The following is a 26,733-nucleotide window of genomic DNA, read 5'->3' on the forward strand; positions in this document are numbered from 1 at the left end:
ACAAGTACCCCTACCATTTAATAAAAAAAGTGTCAAAAATGTTAAAAAAAGACAATAGCCGGTTTTTGACAATTCCTTTATTAATGTCTTCTTCTTTCCCCGCTTCTTCTCCCATCTTCTTCTGGTCTTCTTCTTCTTCCTCCATCTTGTTCTTCCCTCGCTTCTTCCTCTGCTTCTTCCTCTGGTCTTCTCCTCCGGCATCTTCCTCTGGCTTCTTCTTCCCCACTTTGTCCTCAGGATGATCCGCCTCAATGGGAGTCTCCTGCTGTGTGACGCTTCTGTTCTTGTGACAGCTCTTATATATGGTGTATGCTCTTATATAATATGGTGTCAGAGGGGGCGGGGTCACCCAGTTATGTAAATGGGTGACCATGCCCCCTCTGACACCATGGTGGAAGCCATAGGGAAGTCCCAGTGCGTCAGAGGGGGGCGGGTCACCGGGTGACCCCGCCCTCAGTTATATAAGAGCTGTCACAAGAACAGTAGCTTCACACAGCAGGAGACTCCCATTGAGGCGGATCGTCTGGAGGACGAAGCGGAGAAGAAGAAGCCAGAGGAAGATGCCAGAGGAGAAGACCGGAGGAAGAAACAGAGGAAGATAGAGGAAGAAGTGGGGGAAGAACAAGATGGAGGAAGAAGAAGAAAACCAAAGGAAGACCAGAAGAAGATGGAAGAAGAAACGGGAAAGAAGAAGACATTTATAAAGGAATTGTCAAAAACTGGCTATTGTCTTTTTTAACATTTTTGACACTTTTTTGTGAAATGGTAGGGGTACTTGTACCCCATTACGAATTCAAACAGGGAGGGGCTGGGATCTGGGGGTCCCCTTGTGAAAGGAGGCTTCCAGATTCTGATAAGCCCCCCACCCGCAGACCCCCACAACCACCGGGCAAGGGTTGTGGGGATGAGGCCCTTGTCCCCATCAGCATGTTGAGGGCATGTGGCCTGGTATGGTTCAGGAGGGGGGCACTCTCTCATCCCCTCTTTTCCTGCAGCCTGCCAGGTTGCATGCTCGGATAAGGGTCTGGTATGGATTTTTGGGGGGACCCCCACACCATTTTTTTTTAAATTTTGGTGCGGGGTTCCCCTTAAAATCCATACCAGACCTGAAGGGCCTGGTATGAAATTTGGGGGGACCCCCATGCATATTTTTTTAAATTTTGGTTCGGGTTCCTCTTAATATTCATACCAGACCCAAAGGGCCTGGTAATGGACTGTGAGGGAATCCCATGCCGTTTTTATCAATGAACTTTTATGTGTATTGTGGGACCCGACAATTCATTATAGCTGCGCATAGTTTTAAATGACTTTTTTCCTTTAGAAATATCATTTTGCTCTCAGACTGTTCTAAACACGGGAAACATGCGCCACTTTACAGGCATACTATAGACACCCCCAGGTACGAAATTTAAAGGAATATTTCACTTTTATTGTTTCACTTTAAGCATTAATAAATTCACTGCTCCCGAAAAAACGGCTGTTTTTAAAACTTTTTTTTGCATTGATACATGTTCCTTGGGGCAGGACCGAGGTCCCCAAACACTTTTTTTTGACAATACCATGCATATAAGCCTTTAAAATTAGCACTTTTGATTTCTCCCATAGACTTTTAAAGTGTGTTCCGCTGCTTTCAAATTTCCCGCGAACACCCCAAATTGTTCGCTGTTTGGTGAACGGGCGAACAGTCAATGTTTGAGTCAAACTCATATTCGACCCAAACATAAAGCTCATCCCTATTCAGGAGCATCAATGGACTTACTAAATTGAAACAAAGTAAATACAATGAAATCAAATAAACAAATCTACAATATACATCAAATCAATATTAAAAAAAACATTGTTAATAGAGCATTGTGCTTGTGGAGACCCCTAGCGGAGTTAACTGACTGGTCACATGCAGAAGGCACCAAGAATAAACCAGCAGACTATGGGGACATGTAACATGACAGTGCACAAGTAACAATAATATAAATGTTTACTATCAAGGTGTGTAACATGTAGAGCCCAGGATACCTTTACCATCATAACCTGTTACATAGTCAAAATCAGGATTTTTGAATTTTACTCTGGAACGAGTGGTTATTCACCTCCAAATGTTTCATGTTATTCTTCTATGACTATGTATTAGTATTAGTATCAACTATCCAACTTTGTTATACTGACTTATTCTAAATGTCAATATATTTTAAATGTGTTTCTATGTTTAACCACTAAAGCCCCGGACCCTTTGGCTTGCCAAAGACCAGAGCACTTTTTGCGATTCAGCACTGAGTCGCTTTAACTGACAATTGCGCGGTCGTGCGACATGGCTCCCAAACAAAATTGACGTCCTTTTTCCCCCACAAATAGATCTTTTCTTTGGTGGTATTTGATCACCTCTTTTTTATTTTTTGCGCTATAAACAAAAAAAGAGCGACAATTTTGAAAAAAAATCAATATTTTTTACTTTTTGCTATAATAAATATCCCCAAAAAATATATAAAAAACTATTTTTTTCCTCAGTTTAGGCCGATACATATTTTTCTACATATTTTTGTTAAAAGAAAAAATCACAATAAGCGTTTATTGTTTCGTTTGCACAAAAGTTATAGCGTCTACAAAATAGGGGATAGTTTTATGGCATTTTTGTTAATATTTTTTTTTGCTAGTAATAGCGGCGATCTGCAATTTTTATTGTGACTGCGACATTATGGTGCCATTTTGGGACCATTCACATTTATACAGCGATCAGTACGATTAAAAATGCATTGATTACTGTGTAAATGTGACTGGCAGTGAAAGGGTTAACCAGGAGGGGGCGCTGCAGGGGTTAAGTGTGTCCTAGGGAGTGATTCTAACTGTGTGGGGAGGGGCTACGTGTGTCACGACACTGATCATCGCTCCCGATTACAGGGAGTGGTGATCAGTGTCACTAGGAAGAACGGGGAAATGATTGTTTACATCAGCATTTCCCTGTTCTCCAGCTCCGTAAGACGATTGCGGGTATCCGCGCGGATATCGAGTCTGCGGGACCCATGATCGCAGTCACTGAGCTTGCGGCAGGGTCGTGCGAGCGTCGGCATGCACATGGCCACACAGCGCCAAATTCAAAGAGACATACAGTTATGCCCATTTGCACAGCTGTGCCATTCTGCCGACGTATATGTACATGCGGTGGTCGGCAAGCGGTTAATAAACTTTTTAGGTGTTAATTACCCATTTAGTCGTGCCTAAAAAGCCCAAGCCCTTTATTCCAATTTTTCTGATCCATTAGTAAGACCTCATCTGGAATATGCAGTTTAGTTTTGGGCTCCAGTTCTCAAGAAGGATATCGGGGAACTGGAGAAAGTTCAGAGAAGGGCAACCAAACTGATAAGAGGCATAGAGGAGCTCGGCTATGAGGAAAGATTAGAGGAACTGAATGTATTCCCTCTTGAGAAGAGGAGATTAAGGGGGATATGATCAACATACAAATATAGAAGTGGTCCATATCGTGAACTTGGTGTTGAGGTATTCACTTTAAGGTCATCACAGAGGACAAGGGGCACTCTTTAAGTCTAGAGGAAAAAGGATTTCATCTCCAAATATGGAAAGGTTTCTTCACAGTAAGAGCTGTGAAAATGTGGAATAGACTCCCTCCAGAGGTGGTTCTGGCCAGCTCAGTAGATTTCTTTAAAAAAGGCCTGGATTCTCAACTGTGGGTGAAGGATTGTGTATATGGGATTGTATTATTATTATTTTTTTTTGGTTGAACTAGATGGACTTGTGTCTTTTTTCAACCTGACTATCTATGTAAACATTGTATAAGCCATCTCTAATGACATTTACACTTACATATAAATTAGCCATACAAGGAGCAGGCACACTTTAACAAGCAGCAAGTAATCTCTGATTTCCATTATAATAAGATTCACCTACCTCTCTGATATACAATAAATAACATTTATAACTTTGTGTATAGTTACATTCTGATGGGAGCAGTTGTGTAAATGGTTTTAATAGATTTATGGGATGTAATGAAGGTTTGATATGGTCACTTTTATTGGGAGGACTAAGGCCTCTTTCACACGGACGGTCCGTCCAGGTCTGCCTGTCAGTTTTTTAGGCGGACCTGAACGGACGCTCCATAGACCTCTATGAAGCATCGGATGTTAGCGGTGACATGTCTGCTGACATCCGACCCGCTCCGATCCGAAAAAGTGTGACGGAGGAAAACCCCACTTTTCCATCTGTCTGCAGATTGGATCGGATGAAAACGGACTCTATGGTCCGTCTTCATCCGATCCCCCATAGGGGAGAGCGGCGCTCTGACAGGCCCGTCCCTGCACAGTGTGTAGAAACAGAGCTGTCATCTGCCTGCTCAGCGGGGATCGACGGAGCGATCCCCCGCTGAGCAAAGCGGAGCCCGTACATGGACACGTCCGTGTAAAAGGGCCCTTATATGTTTAGTGTTTTATGATCAGTATGGAGTGATTTGGTGTTCAATTATAAAGGACTGGGGTAATCCATCCAACTACAACATGTATTTACTCCGAGATCCCTTTGCATATTTTGCTGTAGGTAAGTTGGAGATATCTTTTTCTTACCTCTGTGTTTAAGACTTTCTGAGATTTTAGTTCTACCAGGACAGTATGAGGATCCATGTTCTCCAGGATGTAGATCAGATCATCTCTATAATACTCATATATCCTCCTCAGTGATGGATCATCATATGATGACAGCTGGCCGTGGAACTTATCCTCTAGAAAAAAACACAAAGAAATACAATTTTTGTTTTATAAATGTTGTGACTTAAGTTCAGCATGGACATTTGTATTCCTGGATCAACCCTCTGCAATTGGGGAAAGGAGCACTGGAGGTTAGAATCCCTATACAAATCAATACAATAATACCCCTGTGATTGGGGATTTATATTTGCACATACAAGCTAACTTGCCTTAAAGTGGAGTTCCAGGCTTTTTGTCGTTTATTAAAAGTCAGCAGCTACAAAAAGTGTATCTCCTGACTTTTAATAAACAGACACTCACCTGTGCCACGGTCCTCGCTCCTCTCCGCGGTGCCTCCATTGAAACTGTGGGCACCCGGCCATGACAGCCTGCGGCTTCACAGTCGGGCCCACACTGCGCATGCGTGAGTCGTACTGTGCTCTCCAGGTGGACAGGCAATCTTCTGGGACCTGTGACATGTCCCAGAAGATTGCCGAGAGGGAGCTGCCACCTAGGAGAGAGGGGGAGTCGCCTAGGTGGCCCATAGTCAGAAGTAGGGAGTGGGACAGGAAGTCCCACCCAAAACTAGTCACCCACTCCCCAAAAAAATGACATGTCAAATGTGGCATGTATGGGGGCGAGGAGTGCTTAAAGGGGAAGTTCCACTTTTGGGTGGAACTCCGCTTTAAAGCCTCATTGAGAACAAGCCTAACTATGAATTAATAAGAAAAGGAAAAAAAATGTCTAAAGTAAACCACTTCAGCCCCAGAAGATTTTACCCTCTTCCTGACCAGAGCACTTTTTACAATTTGGCACTGCGTTGCTTTAACTGACAATTACGCAGTTATGCAATACTGTACCCAAACAAAATTTGCATCCTTTTTTTACACAAAAAGATTTCTTTTGATGGTATTTGATCACCTCTGCGTTTTTTTCATTTTTTGCACTATATACAAAAAAGAGTGACAATTTTGAAAAAAACTACTTTTTTTTTACTTTTTGCTATAATAAATATCCCCAAAAATGTTTTTAACAACTTTAAGACCAGGCCTATTTTTCAAACTTGTTGCTTACAAGTTAAAATCATTTTTTCTGCTAGAAAATTACTTAGAACCCCCAAACATTTTTTTTCCTAACACCCTAGAGAATAAAATGGCGGTCGTTTCAATACTTTTGGTCACGCCATATTTGCACTTTTACACTTTTTTAAATTTAAACATAAGACAACAGTCAAGTTGGCCCAATTTTTTTTTTGATAATGTGAAAGATAATGATACGCTGAGTAAATTGATACCAACCATGTCACGCTTTAAAGTTACGCTCGCTCGTGGAATGGCAACAAACTTTTACCCTTAAAAATCTCCATGTGTGACATTTAAAATATTCTACAGGTTGCATGTTTTGAGTTACAGAGGAGGTCTAGGGCTAGAATTATTGCTCTCACTCTAACAATCACGGCAATACCTCACATGTGTGGTTTCAACACCGTTTTCATATACGGGCGCTACTCACGTATGCGTTCGCTTCTGCGCGCGAGCTCAGCGGGATGGGGCGTGTTTAAAAACATTTTTTTTTTCTTATTTATTTTACCTTTTATTTTTTTATTTTTACACTGTTCTTTTTTTTTTTTAAATGTGTCACTTTTATTCCTATTACAAGGAATGTAACCATCCTTTGTAATAGAAAAAAAGCATGACAGGACCTCTTAAATATGAGATCTGGGGTCAAAAAGTCCTCACATCTCATATTTACACTAGAAAAGCAAAAAAAATGTAGTTTGAAAAAATAAAATAAAAAAATTAGCTTTAAGAGCTATGGGCGGAAGTGATGTATTGATGTCGCTTCCGCCCTGCATTGGTATGGAGATGGGTGGGGGCCATTTTTCCCTCACTCATCTCTATACCACACAGGATCCGATTGCTTCCGTTGCTGCCGGCGGCTCCGGTAAGTGGCGGAGGGCACTGGAGCATGGTGGGAGTAGTAGGGGGGCCTCTCCTGCCACAGATAAAAGTGATCTTGTGGCAAATCCACCACAGAGACCACCCACTAAAGAAGAGGATACCGGGGTTATGGTAGCTAGCTGCTGCCATTCCAACAATATTCCTCTTCAAAGTACTGCCATATAATGACGGCGGGCGCTCCGGAAGTGGTTAAAAAACGAATTTATTCATCAGTTTAGGCCAATATATATTCTACATATTTTTTCGTATATTGATTGGTTTGTGCAAAAGTTATGGCGTCTACAACTATGGGAAAGATTTATGGCATTTTTATTATTTAGGTTTTTTTACCAGTAATGGCTGTGATCTGTGATTTTTTTGTTTTACTGCGACATAGCGGCAGACAGATCAGACACTTTTGACACGTTTTTGGGACCACTGACATTTTACAGCAATCAGTGTTATAAAAATGCACTGATTACTGTGTAAATGTCACTGGCAGGGAAGGGGTTAACTAGGGCCAATTAAGGGGTTAACTGTGTTCCCTAGTTGGTGTTTAAAACTGTGGGGGGAGGGGACTGACTTGGGGAGGAGACATATCACTGTTCCTACTTAGTAGGAACAAAAAATATGTCTCCTCTTCCCTGACAGAACAGGGATTTGTGTGTTTACACACACAAATCCTGGTGCTGGTGCTCGTGCCCACGATCGCGGGAAGCCAGTGGAGATTGTGCCCGCCGGCCACGTGCATCGGGTCCCCCTGGTGGCTCTTAAATGGGAACAATGTATCCATATGGGATTTAGCCCAGCAGAGAAATTCTGCTGCTGTATATCGGTGTGAGCCACATGGCAAGTGGTTAAAGCGGGGGTTCACCCACACCGCCAAAAAAAAAAAAATATTAAAAGCCAGCAGCTACAAATACTGCAGCTGCTGACTTTTAATACAATGCCACTTACCTGTCCCGGGGTCCAGCGATGTCGGCAGGGGACGCCGAGAACCCGCTCAGTTCTCGGCAGCTGCCGCCGCCATCCTAGGTGAGGGAATCAGGAAGTGAAGCGTTGCGGCTTCACTTCCCAGTTCCCTACTGCGCATGCGCGAGTCGCGCTGCGCGTCCCTAGTGGTCCCCGCTCTCTGCTGGGAGCTGTGTGTTCCCAGCAGACAGCGCGGTGGGGACGGGAAGAGGCATAGACTCCCATGGGAGTCTATGCCGGAAGTGGGTGCAAATACCTGTCTTTGACAGGTATCTGCACCCCCCTCCCCCCTGAAAGGTGCCAAATGTGACACCGGAGGGGGGGAGGGTTCCGAAAAGCGGAAGTTCCATTTTTGTGTGGAACTCCGCTTTAAACTAAAAAACACAGTTCTGGCTGCAATATTCAAACTATATCCAGATATCCCTGCAATATTTCCCTTTGACCACTAGATGATGCTACTCTCCAGTGTTTATCCGCTTGCCGACCAGCCGCCACAGTTATACGGCAGCAGGTTGGCACACCTGCGCAAATCGCCGTAGCTATTCATCGGTTCTTTAAGATGCTATAGTGTGTCCCTGAAGCCGATGTGTGTCCTGGGCACCCGTCAGGGCATCTGCGATCGCTCCTGACAGAACGAGAACATGTGTGTTTAAACACACAAATCCCAGTTCTGTCAGGGGAGTAGAGACAGATCGTGTGTTCCTACTAAGTAGGAATATACAATCTGTCTCCTCCCCAGACGGTCCTATCCCCTCACAGTTAGAACACACCTAGGGAACACACATTTAACTCCTTGATTGCCCCTAGTGTTAACCCCTTCCCTGCCAGTGACATTTATTCAGTAATCAGTGGATATTTTTAGCTCTGATCCGATCTGTTCGCCGCAATGTTGCAGTCCCGATAAAAATCGCAGATCATCGCCATTACTAGTAAAAAAAAAATAATAATAAGATTGACATAAATCTATCTCCTATTTTGTAGACGCTATAACTTTTACGCAAACCAATCAATATACGCTTATTGCAATATGTAAAAGAATACATATCGGCCTAAACTGATGAAGACATTTTTTTTTTTTACATTTTGGGATATTTATTATAGCAAAAAGTACAAACTACTGTGTTTTTTTCAAAATTGTCGCTCTTTTTTTGTTTATAGTGTAAAATGTAAAAACCGCAGAGGTGATCAAATACCACCAAAAGAAAGCTCTATTTGTTTGGGTACAACGTTGCACGACCATTTAATTGTCAGTTAAAGAGACGCAGTGCCGTATCGCAAAAAATGGCCTGGTCATTAAGGGGGCAAATCCTTCCGGGGCTGAAGTGGTTAAGATGCCTAATGTCATTCATCCAAGGACCCGCCCCCTGGGGAGTGACATAGGACTCCCTTTTATGAGAATGCTGCAGGGAGATCTCTCCTTAATTCAGAACCTGTCCACCACTGAGGACAGAAGAGGACCAGGACTGGACCAGGACCATAGACCCCGGGAAAAACGTATATACAAATTATTTTAAGAATAAAAGTGATATCCAAGGGGCGTGCAGAGTAAGTTGGGGGCGTTTGAATTAGGCTTTACGTTTTATTACTGGATATAAGGAAATGTTTTAATAACTATGCATTCTACGTTTAAGGCCGGGATCACATACATGCGGGTGTGGTTTGCAGTCTTGAGTCTTGGGGCTCTTTAGTAATCCTTACCCCTATGTCTTGAAAAAAGGACACCTTGTTCAATGGGAGGGAAGCAGAACAATAGTTGGTGGAAACAGGTCTAAGGGTAGAAATTGTGAATTAGACCAATTTATGTGCAGCCCTGAATGTTTTCCGAATTCCTCGATGGTCTAGGGGTAGTCTGTAGAGACGGCCAATGTGTCCTCCAAATAGAGGAGCATGTCATCTGCGTAAACGCTCACCGTTTCCATGAGAGGGCCCAGCCGAAGACAATGGATATTCAAATTGTTCTTAGTGAACTGGCCAATGGTTCTGCAGCTAGGGCGTATAGCAGTGGGGACAGCAGGCATCCCTGTTAGGATGCCCACTCCACAGAGTCAAATGCCTTAGCGGCATCTAACGCTATCACTGCTCTGGTATCTACTGTCTCCTGGCAAGCTTGGAGATTCATGTGGAGGTGACAAATATTCATGGCTGTGTTTTTCCCAGGCATGAATCCAGTTTGGTCAGGGTGGATAAGTGATAGAATAATTTGATTAAGATGAGTGGCTAGTACTTTCACCAATATTTTAATGTCCACCTGCAGCAATGAGATTGGGCGGTAGGAATCAGGGTATTGAGGATTTTTGCCTGGTTTGGGGAGCATGATGATCACCGCTTGACAAAGAGATTCGGATAGGGTTTCAGATTCAAATATATGGTTGTATAACTTCATAAGTTCAGGGATCAATACCTCAGAATAAGTTGCATAGAAATCTAATGGCAGGCCGTCCTGACCTGGGGCTTTGGCGGGTGCCAGGGATTCTATTGCCAGAGCAATCTCATCCTTGGTGAGGAGGGCCTTAAGGTCAGTTACCTGGGTTTCAGACAGCCAGTGGAATGGTATATTCTGCAGGAAGGCCTGGGTCTCCTGTACAGTGACGGTTACTTGGGAGGAGTATAAATTGGCATGGTATGAGTGGAATGCTGCGGCTACCAATGATGGGTCAGTTATAGGTGTGTCCTGTGCATCCATCAAGGATGCCATCACTGGTGGCCCAGAATCCTGATGGGCCAAGTAAGCCAAAAGCTTTCCTGCCAGCTCACCCTATTCGAATACTCGCTGTCTTGAGAAGAAGAGCTTCTGCTTGGCCTTTTCATAATGTAATTGATCAACTATGCGGGTTTGGAATTTAAGCGCCGAGACATTGTTGGGTGTGGGGTCTGACATGAATACATCTGTTGCTGACACCAGCCTCTCTGAGGCCTGTTGTAGCACTAGTTTGGAGGAAGCCTTCATTCTGTTTATGCGTCTGGAGAGGGTGGAGCGGACATGTAGTTTGAAAGCTTCCCATACTAGGCCTATGGATGCCGTGTCCCGGTTTTTGTGGAAATAAAACTGCCACTCCTTCTGTATGTCATCCTGATAGGTCAGGGCAGACAGCCAAAATGGGTGGAGGCACCAAGATCGGGTTCTAGCTGGAGGAGCCAGGCATATAGATGCCCAACATGGAGCGTAATCAGACAAGGATCTATTATGATAGCCTGAGTCCTCAAGCAGGGGGAGCAAAACATCAGAGACCATAATGAAGTTTATTCGGGACACAGTGGAGTGTCTCACTGAAAAACATGAAAAGGCCTGAGTGTCTGGGTGTTTAAAGCGCCATTTGTCTGTCAATGAAAATTCTGTAAGTGTGCGGCTCAGTCGAGTAGTGGTGGGTGGCTGGAAAGTCTGGCTCGATTGTAATCTGTCCTTGGTTTGGGTTTAGGACCATGTTAAAGTCCCCAAGCCAAATGGCGGGGATTGTGGGGTGTTGGGCCATGTACAAGAACCCCTCATTAACCACCTTGGAATTGTAAGGCGGAGGAATGTAGTAGGCCAGAATAAGGTATTGCTTGCCATATAAAGTACAGTGCAGAAAGATGAACTTGCCCTGGGGATCCTTTTGTACCGAAATGATTCCAAATTGGGTTGTTTTAGCTATTAAAATGGATACACCACGAGCGTAAGGAGTGTGGGTGGCGTGAAACACCCACCCTATCCATGGGCGTTTAAGTGCAAGTTAGAGTTGACCAGTGACATGCGTCTCCACCAGAACTATGACATCTGCCCTGTAAGATTTGAGACAGCCAAACACTGCTGTGCGCTTAAGCTTGTCCCGTATCTCATGGACATTCCAGGTTAGGAATTTTATGGTGGCCATAGATTATTGGGTAAGATATTTTGCATAAGGAGTGGTGGATCGGTCCCCAGAACAAGGTCATCCATACAATAAAGAGGTGTGTACAACCCAGATTGTCTAAACAGCAGAATATACCATGCATACTTACAGCTCGTGCAACATATTACATTTCAAACAAGTAACATTAATCAAAACGTGTATAGTCCCCTTTCCCCCCACCCAGCCCTCAGCTTCCCCAAATTAGCTGGAGCATAATACCCGTAACTTATGCGGAACTGTCTTTACAAGTCACCTACTAGAACAGACAGATTTGCGTTGGCCATACCATCACCCATGGGGGTTTCCTGAGAGTATGGGTGATATCAACCAACTAACTAACTAGCTAGGGGGCGAACATTCGCTGGAGAAGGACCCAGCGATAGGACTTGTGTCTTGTACACAGTTTATCAGTGTTCGTTGGGTGGTCGATAGTGACTGTGAGCTCACTCACTGCAAAACGAAATAATGTAATGTACAAGTAATGTGTAGTTCCAGGGGGAGATGTAGATGTCGTTGACCTTGGAAGGCAGTTCTTCTCTGTGTAATAATTTGCCTTGTGAGAAGAAATGGTGAACTTGGACATCTCTGTGTGACCATGTGTCAGTTAAGTAGCTATTGTGCATTCCAGGAGGGAAGTGAGAGGGCCTGGTGTAGAGGATAAGGGGGTTGATTTGCAGATGCTGTGGAAGCATTTGATTGTTGGACCGATTAGAGGGTGCATCCGGTTTTCAGGTGGTATGTGTTTTGGGATGTTCCAGGGTAATAAGTGGAGGGGGGAGGATGTGAATGAGGCTTCGAGGGAGACCCAATCTTTGTATTTTTGATGTATGTTTCAGTCCAGGATTCTGGAAAGGTGGCAAGCTTAGTTTTGGAGGTCATGGAGCCCAATTCCTCCTTTATGCTTGGGTAATGCCAGGTGTTGATAGCTAATTCTTGGTCTGTTGTTTCCCCAGAGGAATTTGGTGCATAAACTTTTATAAGTACTAAAGAAGGAGGCGGGAATATGAATCGGAACAGTTTGCAGTATATAGAGTAGGCGCGGCAGGGCATTCATTTTTAGTGTGGCCGCTCTGCAAATGAAAAGATGGGTTTGTTCCAGCGTTTAAGTTCGGAGGTAAGGCGTTGTAGGATTGGCAAGTAGTTCTTGGTGTAGAAGTTGTTAAGTTGGCCGGGTATTTGGATACCTAGGTAGGTTATTGCTTCTTTTTCCCATTGGAAGGGAAAATTTGGAAGGGAAAATTTCTTTGGCACTGGGTTACTGTGTGTTTGGGTAGAGAGATGTTCAGGGCACAGGACTTGGAGAAATTTATTTTCAGGTTAGAAATTAGTCTAAAATAGCGGAAATCTGCCAGCAAGTTGGGGAGAGAAATGTGAGGTTCTGTGAGGAAGAGGAGTATGTCATCAGTGAAGGCTGCAATTTTGTATTCTTTTTCAGGTGTTTGTATTCCTTTAATGTTTGGGTTGGATTTGAGACTGCTTAGGAAGGGTTTGAGGGTAAGTGTAAACAGTAGAAGGGAAAGGGGACATCCCTGCCTCGTGCCGTTACGGATAGGGAAGGCATTTGACAGGAGTCCGTTGACATTGACTTGGGCCATGGGATTGGTGTATAGGGCCATTATGAAGCTTAATAGGCGATTACCCAAACCCTTAAATCTCAGTACTGCTTCCATGTAGTCCCAGGCCACCTTGTCAAATGCCTTCTCTGCATCGAGAGATAGAAATAATCCAGCTTGATTGGAGGAGGTCAGGAGATGGTGTAAGTTGATTGCTTTGATCGTGTTATCCCTAGCTTCCCTTCCAGGGATAAACCCGTTTGATCCTGGGAAATAATGGTGGGAAGAAGAGGGAGTAGATGGTTGGCTAGGATTTTGGCAAATATTTTGATGTCTACATTTAGTAGAGAAATTGGTCTATAGCTTGCTGTAAGGGTGGGGTCTTTCCCATCTTTGGGTATAACTGAGATGTGCGCTTCAAGTAAGCCCGAGGGGAGGGGGATGTTGCCGATATAGAGTTGAACATTTTAAGGAAGTGGATTGACAATACTTCTGAGAATGTTTTATAGTAAACGGCCGATAGGCCGTCAGGGCCCTGGCTCTTGCCTGGTTTCAGTTGTTTTAGAGCCTCTTCTCATTCTAATTTGGTGATTGGATGGTCTAGGTCTGTTAATACGTCCAAAGTGTGTGGGCTGGGGCAGTGTTTCTCCAGAAATTTCTGTATGAGTGTGGATCTTGAAGTAGGGTTGGGGTTTGAGCGTCTGTGGCAGAGAGATTATATAGATTTGCGTAAAAGTGTTTGAACGCTTGTGCGATGTCTGGGTTACTTTTTAATGTGTTGCCCGTTGGACTCTGTAGCTAGTGTATTGTTGTTTTAGCTTTTTTCAGGCGTAGTGCTCGTGCCAATAGGTGGCCGCTTTTGTTGCTATGTTCATAGAAGAGTTTTTGTGAGAGGGTGTATTTTCTCCTCATCTGTTGGCTTATTTCTTCTAGTAGGAGTTTGCGGGTTTAAGTCAATTCTTGGTGGGTGTGTTGGGCTAGGTTGCATTTATGTGATCTTTCCAGTGTTTGTATTTTTTTTTTTTTTCTTTTCCACATCAGCGAACAATGTTAGAGGGCTAAATCAGCTCGATGTTCATTAACTGTTGCCTTCTCAAATTCACATCATTGTGGTGTATGCATTTCCTCATTTCCAATTATAAATTTATAAAATCACAACTTGAATATTTATTACACTAATTTACTCTAGTTTCCCTATACGTCAATACCCAGCTGTAAACGGGCTAAAGCCCTGGAGCAATTGGATCTTATCTTTTGCTGAGCATATTTAAAGAACAAACAAACAAAAAAAAAATGAAAAACAAAAGAAAAGAAGAAGAAAAAGACAGAAGAACAAGAAGAGGCAAACTAATGGGCTCCCCGAGCCCGCCATCTACTGTCATAACCGATGTTATACCGAATATTAAGTGTTCCTGATGCCACTCCTCCCACCCACCCCCCCATACTTTAATATGTAGCCAGATAATCATCTATTTAGCTTGCAATATACTTAACAAAACCACCTCTCTAAAACACTCATCACCGTCAAAGATTCCTATTACCCGTAGGCCTATATTAAAACTATGGCTCGCCCTGCTACGCTCTAAGCTTACCATTAAGGGCTGCCCACCTTTTCCACCCATGGCTTCCACATTCTATCGAATTCCTGAAGATTGTCCCTCTTGATGTATTCCAATCTTTCTTTACCCAGGGTTTCGCTAAGTGTGGAGATCCAATCTTTCACAGTTGGGGGATCCTTTGATTACCATCTTAATGCTATCATTTTCCTGGCTTGAAACAAGCCTCTCGTGATGGCTAATGTAGTACTCATCCTCTCTCCCTTCATTCTTCTATGCCCCAAGATACATATTATAGCCTCCTTTTCCACTGCAGTGCCAAAGATATTTCCCAAGCTCCTAGTCACCCCCTCTCAGTACCTGAACAGCTTGGGGCACCTCCACAGCAAATGAATGAGATCTCCCGTCCCCCGACATCTAGGACAGCTATCATTGGGCCTTCTCCCAAACCTAAAAAGGCGTTTAGGTGTATAATAGGCTCTATTTAGCAGCATCAAATGCGAGATCTTCTGTGGAGGGGAGACCGAGACCAGTGACCCCAACTCCAAAATTCTCTCCCATTGTTCCTGAGTCACTACTCTGATATCCTCTTCCCATTTAGCTCTTACACCCTGGAGTAGCCCCCCGCTGTTATCTGATTTACTTAATTGATCATAAATCTTTGCTATTAACCCCCTAGTGGGGACTACCTGGGTTACACTTTGGAATAGCGGCGCCTCTTCCCATCCCAAAATCCGATCCTTAAATTGAGTTTTAAGGGCATGTTCTAGCTGAAGATACAAAAAAAAAGGAGCTCTGTGACAGCTTAAATTCCCTTACCAACTCCGGAAATTTCTTTAGCGTAGTGCCTGTATAAAGTTGTCTTACCCTTCTAATACCAAGCTTCTCACACTCTCTAAATATTCCAATTTTAAGAACTTCCTGCAGGTTGCGATTGTTCCAGATAGGTGTATAAAGTGTTAGGCCTTCATACCTCATCAGTTTCTTGACTGTTTTCCAAAGTTTGATTATCAATTTGATTGTTGGAAATTCGTGGAGGAACATATCCGCCTCTAGAGCTTCAATTATTGTATTGTGTAGGGCACTTGACAATAACAGCCTGCCATTTGGGGTGCCCCCATCCGGGGTCCCGCATCCCAATAGTTGCTGCATTTGTGTTGAGAGAAAATAACGCTCTGGGTGTGGGAGAGCAAAGCCCCCATCCCGAGTGGGAAGTTGGAGAACTCGGAGTCGTATCCTAGCTTGCTTCCCTTTCCATATCAGTTCCCTAAAAAAACCCTCAATTCTTTTAAACCACCTTTTGCAGATCCACACTGGCGATTTGTGCAGAACGTACAACAATTGTGGCATCCAGCTTATTTTTATTAAGCTACATCTTCCTGCAACTGACAAGGGTAGACATCTCCATATACCTATTTTTTGTTTAAATTTTGTTAATAGTGGAGCAAGGTTTTTGCTAATATATAGAGTGGGGTCCTTCGTCAGAACAATTCCCAAGTACTTCAATGCTTCCACTATTACCAGCTGGGGCATTTCACGTACTATTGGCTCACTTATGGGGTCTAACGGTAAAAACTCAGACTTCTCCCAGTTTATCTGCAGGCCAGAAAAGCTACCAAATTCCTCCACTATTTTCATTGCACCCGACAGTGAGTTTCTCGAATCCCCTAGAAAAAGCAGAATGTCATCCGCATACAGCGCGATTCTTTCCTCGTCCGACTTTCTCTGGAAGCCAGTGATCTCTTGGCTCTCCCTTATGGAGATAGCCAGGGGTTCCATCGCCAGCGCGAAAAGCAAAGGAGAAAGTGGGCACCCCTGCCTCGTCCCCCTCTCCAACTCAAACCAATCCAAGAACTCATTATTAATTTTTAATCTTGCCTTAGGGCAGGGGTAAAGCATTTTAATCCACCCGATGAAAGAAGGGCCAAATCCATATTTCTCCAGTACGCGCCACATATAGCCCCACTCCACACTGTCAAAAGCCTTAGATACATCAAGGGTCATTAAGGCTCTCAAGCCCACGTTCTCCGTAGGAGACTGTAAGTTCAAGAAAGCTCTTCTGATATTCAAGCTTGTGGATCTATTAGCTATAAAGCCCGCCTGGTCCTCATGGATCAGGTTATGAATGAATCTATTCAATCTTACCGCCAAAACTTTGGCCAGGATTTTTGCATCGGTGCATAAAAGAGAAATTGGTCTATAAGCAGCCACATCTAGGGGGTCTTTCCCATCTTTCTGTAGTACAATAATTGTTGCCTCAAGCATTGATGCAGGCAGCTGGCCCCCCTTGAATACCCCTCCCAAGGCTTTTAGCAGTTCGGGGATTAGTACTTCACCATAGTATTTATAGGTTTCAATTGGGAGTCCATCAGGACCAGGCGACTTAAGGCTTGCCATGCACGCTACTGCTTGATGTAATTCTGCAATTGTTATTGGAGTTTCTAGTATGTCCCTTTCCTCTTGCGATATGGCCGGGATCGACAACCTCCCCAGAAAGTCCTCCATCTCGGCTTCTTTTCCCTTTTTCTGAGAGGTATACAGTTTTTTATAATAGTCCCTAAAGGCTTGTATTATTTTTGGAGTGTTTGATAGCAACTCTCCACTCTGAGATCTAATGGCGAGGACCATGGAAGAAGCTGTATTGGATTTCACCAACATCGTCAGTGTCCTCCCCACTCTCTCGCCCTCCACCATAGATTCCTGTCGCTGGAGTAAGCGCCTAAACTCTACCTTCTGCGTGATAACTAATTTATACGCTCGTTGTTTCTCTTGCCATGCTATTTCCTTCTCCGGAGTTGGATTTCTAATAAAGATATTTTCAGCCTCAAGAGCTTCCCTTAGAGAATTCTCTTCCTCACACCTTGCCTCTTTGTTGAATTTAGCCATCTGTTGTATTAGGACCCCCCTAAGGAAAGCCTTAAGGGCATCCCATAACACAGGGGGCGTTACCGTTCCCTGGTTAATCTCGACAAACTCTCTCAGAATAGGGAGAATCCCATCCAATTTTTTGAACACTTCAAACCAGTACGGGCTTATACTCCAGCCCTTCTAAGATCTAGACTCTCCTAGGTTTGAAATAACCACCACGGGGGAATGGTCTGAAATACCTCTTGGCCAATATAAGATTTTTTCTAGTATCTGGAGTGCTCTGTCATTTCCCAGGACTAGGTCTATCCTTGAAAGCGTAGAGTATGATGCTGAGTGACAGGTATATTGTAACACTCCCGGATTCCGCACCCTCCATTAATCCACTAGCCCCACTTCATCCAGAAATAGACTTAAACAACTCTTCCCTGTATCCACTGAGCAAGTTCGTAACGGGAATCTATCCAACCTTCTATCTAGAATCTCATTAAAATCCCCTACTGCTATAATCGGCACCCCTTTTTTATCTAACAAAAATTTGTTCAATTTGAGCAAAACATCCAGATTGAAGGGCGGAGAAATATATATGTTTGCCACCACGTACGTAACACAATCAATGGTGCAGAATAGAAAAATATATCTACCCAATTCATCTATACTGGACTGTCTGCAGGAAAATTTCACCCCAGCTTTCACCAAGATACTCACCCCCCTGCTAAAGGAGGAGTGAACCGAGTGGAATTGATGTTGAAATGTTTTCATCTGTAGATGCTGAATTGTATCCTTGGTTAGGTGAGTTTCCTGCAGACAGACCAGATCTGCCCCGCACCTCTCCATCGTAGAGAACACTGCCAGCTTTTTGAGTGGTGCCCCCAGTCCCCTGACATTCCAGGATCCTATTTTTAGAGTTTTAGCTTGTATCAGGCTACTGAGAAACATAAGCTGCCCTGACTAGTGCCACTGTGTAAAACCAATTTCTTTACAAAATGAAATTTTTCCACCCCTCCACTCAACATTAATTTTTCCCCTAGTAGTTTCTGTGTCTCTTCTACCTATACACTATACGCTCGAACCCACGTGCTCAACATGTCAATGTCAACCCAACCTTAAATAAGAATTTGCCGCAGAGTGTGCTTATATGTGCAAGTTTTAAAAGTTAAAAAATCCATAAGTGAAAACCTGGAACCATCCAGGGTGGTTTCCAATAGTGTATATGCTTACAATCAGTGATTTGCCCAAATTACCTACCCTCCCTCCCCCCCTCCCACCCCTACCTTTTCCCGCCCAGCTCCCACCTATCTAGGTGAACCCCCCGGGGGTTTACCATGACCGTTAACTCATCTACTAACACCACACTTTTACACCTATATTCTCTTCCCATTCACCTCCCCGCATACGAACATCTGTGTGCACCCATCCCCCCCCATCCCCCAATTAGCAAAGAACACCAGCGGGGGGCAGGTAAGAGTGAGATTAAAAAAAAAAAAAAAAGACAAAACAGACATAAATCCCATATACCTCCCAATAACCTATTGTATCACAAGCCTATTACACCTCTCCTGACCCTCTAGGTGGAGCTTACAATTTTTTCTCTACTATCTTCAAGCCACTTCTCAACCCCCACTGGAGAGTCAAAAAACAGAGTTCCCCCCAGGGCTGTTACCCGCAGCCTTGCTGGGTAGAGAAGAGCATATGACATCTTAAATTTTTGCAGATTGCGCTTTGCCTGGATAAACTCTGCTCTGCGCCTCTGCAGGTCTGGTGAAAAGTCAGAATAGAATGATACCCTCACGCCCTTAAAGAAAACCTCCCCTACCTCCCTTATTTTCCGGAGCAACATCACTTTATCCTTATAGTTAAGAAACCTCAGGAGTAGGGGTCTAGGGTGACCCCCCTCCGGCGGTGCCCTAAAGGGGATCCTATGGGCTCTTATGATAGCGAATGAGGCTGAAAATGATTCTTTCCCAAATAGATCCCCCAGCCATTTTTCTAGGAACTTGATCGGGTTGGCACCCTCGCTTTTTTTCAGGTAGTCCCACCAGACTCACATTATCTCTTCGACTCCTATTCTCCATCTCATCCAATTTGGAGGCCTGCTTGGATATCTGTTCCTTCATCCATTTTATTCCTTTAATTAGTGGGGATACGTCGTCTTCTAGCCCGCTGACTCTTTCTTCCAGGGCTGTTGTTCTCTCTGCAGTTTTCTGTAGGTCTTGTCTGACCAGTAGTGGGTCTGCTTTAACTCCCTTCATCTGTACACAGAGTTCCTTGAGTGAGTCATTACACACCCCTACTGCCATAAATACATCCGTTAAGGTTGGCTCTTTCTCCGGGGGCAGATTTGGGGCATTTATTGCCTCCACATTTAAATTTATGTTTTGTTCACTTGGCCCCGGTCCTTTATTACTATGTGTTTTAGATGACTGAGTAGCTGACGCAGTGCTGGAAGACTGTGAATGAGGCTGACCCTGGCTTTTCCTATCTGATGCCCCCCTGTTGTATTTTCAACTGTGACCCCTTTTTTGGAGGGGTCAGAGCGGGGGTATGGGCATATTGCTCCAGTTTCGCTGCTGCTGACGCTGCTGCAGTGAGCTGCGGGTTTTTGTCTTTAGAGGAGCGTAGGTTCTGCATCATATACTCTTTAATAATAATTTAGTTTCCGTTGATGTTCCAACAGAACAGTAAGGAAGAAGAGAACCCAAACAGAGGGTGCACCACAGCACTTTAGGGTGGCCGGCGTGAGGCAGCTCCCTCCACCCATATGCTCCCCAGCTGCGTCAGTAATTAGTGCTGCCCCCCACTACACCGTAAATTGCAAAGATTGGTTAAATGCCGCTAAGGCAGTCACCAGCAATATATGGTGGGTAGGGTTTATACGCAGAGTATCCCGACCCACACCTAAGCCTCTCTCCTTGCGGCTGCTGAAGATCTCCAGGGCTTTGGCGAGTTTATAGTGACACCACCTGAAGATGGAAGGATTAGTATGTTCTTAAGGACACCCTAGGATTCCCCCGCTGCCCCTGATCCCAAGCCAGTCTCAGCACCAGAAAGAAAAAAAAAGTACTTTGCTTTCTGTATTAGTTCAATCTGCTCCCAAACTTTATACTACGCATATAGCAAGCAAAGCAAAGCACTGACACTCATAGATAACTTATGTTAATGCACAGATGTCACATTACCAGGAGTTGATCTGATCCAAAGGTTGTCTGTAATTTTTAAACAGCATCTGGTTACCATACTAGTGTCCCCATACTGTACCAGCTCTAGAAGTCTTCTGTTCCATGACTAGCATGGAGATGGAGAAATGAGAGCCGCTTGCCAAATGCCTCGCAGCAGCGTGCAGGGGATGATGTCACTCCCGGGAGTTTCTTCAGTGTTCACTGCCCATTTAGAAACCGAAGGATCTTAGCGGGAGAAGCGGGAGAAGTGGTGAGGCACCGAGCCCTCGGGTACGAGCAGCACCTAGAGATCGTCAGGTATGCCGTCCATATGTCCGAGGGAGAGGGGAGCGGAGGTGGGATAGAGCACACAGCGTCCTTGATCTCACTCACTCCATGCCGCAGCCCAACACGCACCCGCCCATCCGGTCACGCCCCCCCCACCTGTGATACTGGGCGTACCAGTGTTTGTATTTTAGTGAAGAGATTTCTGACTAGTTTCTGTTTGTCTCGTTTTAGGGCAGAAGCAAGAGAAATCAGTCTTCCCCGTATAACGCATTTATGCGCCTCCCATTGAGTAAAGAGTGATGTGTCAGGGGTGTCATTGTCATGGAAATAGTCAGAAATATTGGTACGTAGGTTAGTGACTCTTTCTTTGTCAGTCAGGAGATTTGAGTCTAGTCTCCAAATTTTGGATGAGTGGGTATGTTCTGGGAAGGTTAGGCATAGTGTAATTGGGTGGTGGTCTGAGCTGAACATCGGTTCTATTGTTGCTTTAGATAAAAACGGTAAATCTGGTTGGCTAAGGAAAAGATAGTCAAGGCGAGAATATTTGTTGTGGGGGGCTGAGAAGAATGTGTAGTCCTTGTCGAGGGGGTATAGGGTTCTCCACGTGTCATGTAGGGCGAGTTCTTGGAGTGAAAGTTTTATTTGGCGTAGGGCGTTGTACGGAAGGTGGGATGCACCAGTAGGGGTGTCTGTGAGAGGGTCCAGAGGAACATTGAAGTCTCCTCCCATAATCAGAATGCCCGTGTGGAAGGAGGTCAGCAGGCAGGTAATGCTTTGGAAGAAAGGGACTTGTGATGTGTTAGGGCTGTAGATGTTAGCTAGAGTGATAGGTTTATCCCATAGTTTGCCTTTAATGAAAATGTAGCGCCCTTGTTCATCAGCTAGAGTATCTGAGATTTAAAGGGGGAGATTTTTTGATACTAAAATGGATGTACCTTTATTTTTAGATGTGGGGGAGGTGGAGTGATATGCGTGGGGAAAGTGGTAATTTGCTATCTTAGGTATTGCTTTGGCTTTGAAGTGGGTCTCTTGTAGAAATATAACATCAGCCCTCATAGAGTGCATATTGGCTAGGATTTGTGTCACGAAGATCCTGCCAGTAACCGGCGTCCCAGGCGCACGGGAACCCGGCCACGGGTCCCATTGCGCATGCGCGCGCGTTCACGGGTGCGGTCACGCACAGGCACGCGCGCACTCCCGCTAGTGTCCGGCGGGCTATTTAAACCTGCCTGTCACACTCCATCCCTGCTGTCTGCTCTACAGCGTTCTGTGAGTGTTACCTGATCTGATCTGTGTTTCCTGTTATCCGACCCGGCTTCCTGTTTAACGATCCTGCTATCTGCCTGCACCAGACTCTCTTGGCTTGCCTGACCATCCCTCTGTATTACCCCTGGTACCTCTGCTGTCCGAACGTTACTGACCACCGGCTTGTTGACCCTCCGCTGTGTTCATCAGCTTCAAGTCTGCTACCTGCTGTTGTTCCTGGTTCCAGTCCAGCTTCCAGTTTGCTATTACCTGCTGTTGTTCCTGGTTCCAGTCCAGCGTTCCAGGCTACCTTCTGCTGTGTTCCAGCCCAGCGTTCCAGGCTATCTTCTGCTGTGTCCAGTCCAGCGTTCCAGTCTACTACCTGCTGTTGTTCCTGGTTCCAGTCCAGCGTTCCAGGCTATCTCTGCTGTGTTCCAGTCCAGCGTTCCAGTCTACTACCTGCTGTTGTTCCTGGTTCCAGTCCGGCGTTCCAGGCTACCTTCTGCTGTGTTCCAGTCCAGCGTTCCAGTCTACTACCTGCTGTTGTTCCTGGTTCCCGTCCAGCGTTCCAGTCTACTACCTGCTGTTGTTCCTGGTTCCAGTCCGGCGTTCCAGGCTACCTTCTGCTGTGTTCCAGTCCAGCGTTCCAGGCTATCTTCTGCTGTGTTCCAGTCCAGCTCCCGGTCTGCTATCTCCTGCTGTTGTTCCTGGTTCCAGTCCTGCACTCCAGTCTCCGTCCTCAGTCTACTCCTCAGAGGGTGCCACCACTACTGGACTTTCAGCAACTGTTGATCCTGCCAGGCACCCATACCACTCTTCACTCCTGGCCCTCTGTCTCCATTCCAGGGGAACGGGAGTGGGAGCTGTAAGGGAGGTCTTTTCCTGCACTTCAGGCTCACAACCTACCAGGTACGTGACAGTAGCAGACAGCCATGTCTGAGCCTGAGCAGGGAACATCTCCCATGGAGGAACTCTGTGCACACCTGGCAGGATTGACTGAAGCAGTCAAAAGTCTGCAACAAGGATACACCAGACTGGAGGAACGAGTGCTAACCCTGTCTAATCCCATTGGGGCCCAGGGAGCTTCCTCTGCTCCCGCTCCTTCAGTTGGGCCTTCCTCAACGGTGGTAATGCTCCCTCCGGAACCTAAGGTTCCCACACCTGAACGTTTCTTTGGAAATCGCCATAAGTTCAGAGCCTTCCGCAATTCTTGCGAACTATTTTTTGCTCTTCAGCCACGTACCTTTTCCCTGGAGGCTACAAAGGTGGGCTACGTGATTTCTCTGCTCTCTGGTGACCCCCAAACCTGGGCCCATCGCCTCCTAGAGCAAAAAGACATATCTCTGACCAACCTCTCCACTTTCTTTGCCGCACTAGGCCAGCTATATGATGACCCCCAGCTATCTGTAACTGCAGAAGCGGCTCTACACACCCTGCAACAAGGTCGCAGAGCAGCAGAGGATTATGTGGCTGAATTCAGGAAGTGGAGTGCGGATACTAACTGGAACGATGCGGCTCTCCGTTATCAATTTCGGTTGGGACTTTCTGATCCTCTGAAGGATGAACTGGCCAGGGTGGGTACACCACAGACTTTAAATGCTTTAATCGATCTAGCTATTCAGATCGATCGACGCCTACGAGAACGCAGGTTGGAGAGAGCTATGGGGTCTTCTCGTCCAACTTGGGTTACCCCTAAGGTTCCACATCACCCATCATCAACACCACCTACCTCCACGCTTAACTTACCTGAGCCAATGCAACTGGGTGTTTTGCGACCTTCGCTCACCCCAGAGGAACGACAACGTCGTCGTGCAAATAACTTGTGCCTGTATTGTGGGGAACCCAGGCACTACGTCAGGAACTGTCCTCTCAAGATCCGTAAGTGTTTATCCCTATCTACTGACTATGTAACATCCCTGGTTAAAAATACCACTCACCTTGCTCTGCCTCTTCTGCTACAGCTTCCAGGGAAGGATCTACAAGTCACCGCCATTATTGATTCAGGAGCTTGCAGCTGTTTCATGGATTCTCGTTTTGCCATCCAACACCAAATACCCTTGTCACCTAAAGCTCATGGACTTTCTATCCATCTAGCTGATGGAACCGCTATCAAGTCTGGACCTGTCACCCAGGAGACTATGCCAATACCTGTTCTCATTTCCAACATGCATCAGGAACAGCTGCGCCTGGACATTATCGCTTCACCTCTGTTCCCCATAATACTTGGCATGCCATGGTTACAGGCCCACAATCCGGACATAAATTGGATCACGGGTGAGGTGACCTTTTCTTCTACTTACTGCCAACAGTTTTGCAGAACCCAGAACATCCAGGAGAACTCTACTCTGTTATGCCTAGATACAGATCCTAGTCTGCTTCAATCCATTCCTTCTGCCTATCATGATTTCCTGGACGTATTTAGTAAACAGAGGGCAGAGGTGTTACCCCCTCACCGGGCCTATGACTGTCCCATTGAGTTGCTTCCTGGTGCTGAAATTCCTTTTGGAAGAATATTCCCCCTGACTGAAGTGGAGCAAGGGGCATTGAAGGAATACATTGATGAAAACCTCAAGAGAGGCTTCATTCGTCCATCCACGTCCCCCGCAGGTGCAGGCATCTTCTTCGTGCAGAAAAAAGATAAAACTCTCAGGCCGTGCGTGGATTACCGCGAACTAAACAAGATTACTGTGAAGAATCGGTACCCTCTCCCCTTAGTACCAGAGTTGTTTCAGAGACTGGGGACGGCTACCATATTCACCAAACTTGACCTCCGTGGGGCCTACAATTTAGTTCGTATCAGGGATGGTGACGAATGGAAGACCGCTTTTCGTACCCGTTATGGGCATTTTGAATACCTCGTGATGCCTTTCGGCCTGTGTAATGCCCCTGCCACATTTCAATACTTTATTAACGATGTGTTACGTGACTTTTTAGACCTGTTTGTCATTGTCTATTTAGATGACATATTGATTTTCTCTTGTTCCCTTGAATCCCATCGCAGGCACGTCAGGAGTGTATTGGGCCGACTTCGACAACACGGTCTGTATGCAAAGGCTGAAAAATGTGAATTCGAACAGGAAAGTATTCCATTTTTAGGGTTGGTCATCTCCAGTAAAGGCATTAAAATGGACCCCCAGAAGGTCACGGCTGTTCTAGATTGGCCAGTCCCGACTGATAAGAAAGGAATCCAGCGATTCGTTGGATTCGCTAATTTTTACCGCAAATTTATTAAGGGGTTCTCAGCTATCATTGCACCCATCACACAGCTTACCAAACAGGGTACACGCTTCCATTGGTCGGCCGAGGCTCAAAAGGCTTTTGAGACTCTCAAGGGCCTTTTTACCTCCGCCTCTGTACTGAAGCACCCAGATTCCTCTCTGCCATTTATTCTAGAAGTGGATGCATCTGAAATTGCTGTAGGAGCAGTATTATCCCAAAGACAGGGAACCAAGGCCCTGCTGCATCCTGTGGCTTTCTTTTCTCGTAAATTATCCACGGCAGAGAGAAATTATGATGTAGGTGACAGGGAGTTGTTGGCAATCAAGTCAGCATTGGAGGAGTGGCGCTATCTGTTGGAGGGTGCCGCTCATCCAGTTCTAATCTTTACAGATCATAAGAACCTGGAGTATTTGAGGTCTGCAAAGAGGTTGAAACCACGTCAGGCCAGGTGGGCTCTCTTTTTCTCCAGGTTCTCCTTCCATGTCACTTACCGTCCCGGCTCCAAGAATACCAAACCAGACGCCCTGTCTAGGATGTTCCATAAACCTCAAGAGATTTCCCCTCCAGACACCATTTTGTCTCCAGGGAACTTTCTTCTACTTCAGGGAAACCTGCTTTCCCAGATTAAACAGGCCTCCGCAGATATAGAATCTTCCATTAAGACAGAACTCCAGGTTAAGGATGGGTTATTGTGGCATGAGAATAGGATCTTTATACCTGAAACACTACGAGTTCCAGTACTAGAGCTCTGTCACGATCATGCGCTGGCTGGGCATTTTGGTGTGGCTAAGACCACTGATTTGGTTCAGCGCACCTTCTGGTGGCCTCAGCTGCGCAAAGATTGTAAGGAGTTTGTAGAGTCCTGTACCACCTGCCTTAGGAACAAAGGGCACAAGACAAGGGCATGGGGTCTACTAAAACCCTTGCCTGTCCCTGATAGACCCTGGAAAATGCTCTCGATAGATTTTATTGTAGAACTACCCCCGGCCGGGGGCTTCACTTCAATCTTTGTCATAGTGGACCGGTTGTCGAAGATGGCGCACTTTGTCCCAATGAAGGGTACCCCCTCAGCTACAGAAACAGCACAAGCATTCATTAAAGAGGTTGTCAGGCTCCATGGGGTACCAATTAACATCGTTTCAGATCGAGGGGTACAATTTACCTCTCGATTCTGGAGGGCTTTGTGTAAGACCTTGGACATTGAACTCTCGTTTTCATCGGCTTATCACCCCCAGACTAATGGGCAAACAGAAAGAACAAACCAGACTCTCGAACAATATTTGCGCTGTTTTTCTTCTTTTGCCCAAGATAATTGGATTGCTGTTTTACCATTGGCTGAATTCGCTTATAACAATTCCATTCACTCTGCTATCAAGCAAACTC

The 26,733-nt window shown here is 45.3% G+C and overlaps 1 protein-coding gene across 1 annotated transcript in view; it reads right to left on the minus strand.

Annotated features, from left to right (window-relative positions):
• LOC141117799 (NACHT, LRR and PYD domains-containing protein 3-like) overlaps window positions 1-26,733 on the minus strand; it is a 318,488-nt gene that overhangs the window by 270,522 nt on the left and 21,233 nt on the right. The window contains exon 3 of the mRNA XM_073610830.1: window positions 4,566-4,720. Coding sequence (XP_073466931.1) covers window positions 4,566-4,720 — 155 coding nt within the window. The remainder of the gene's footprint in view (window positions 1-4,565; window positions 4,721-26,733) is intronic.

This window comes from Aquarana catesbeiana, linkage group LG13 (assembly GCF_042186555.1).
Source record: "Aquarana catesbeiana isolate 2022-GZ linkage group LG13, ASM4218655v1, whole genome shotgun sequence".
Classification (NCBI taxonomy): domain Eukaryota; kingdom Metazoa; phylum Chordata; class Amphibia; order Anura; family Ranidae; genus Aquarana; species Aquarana catesbeiana.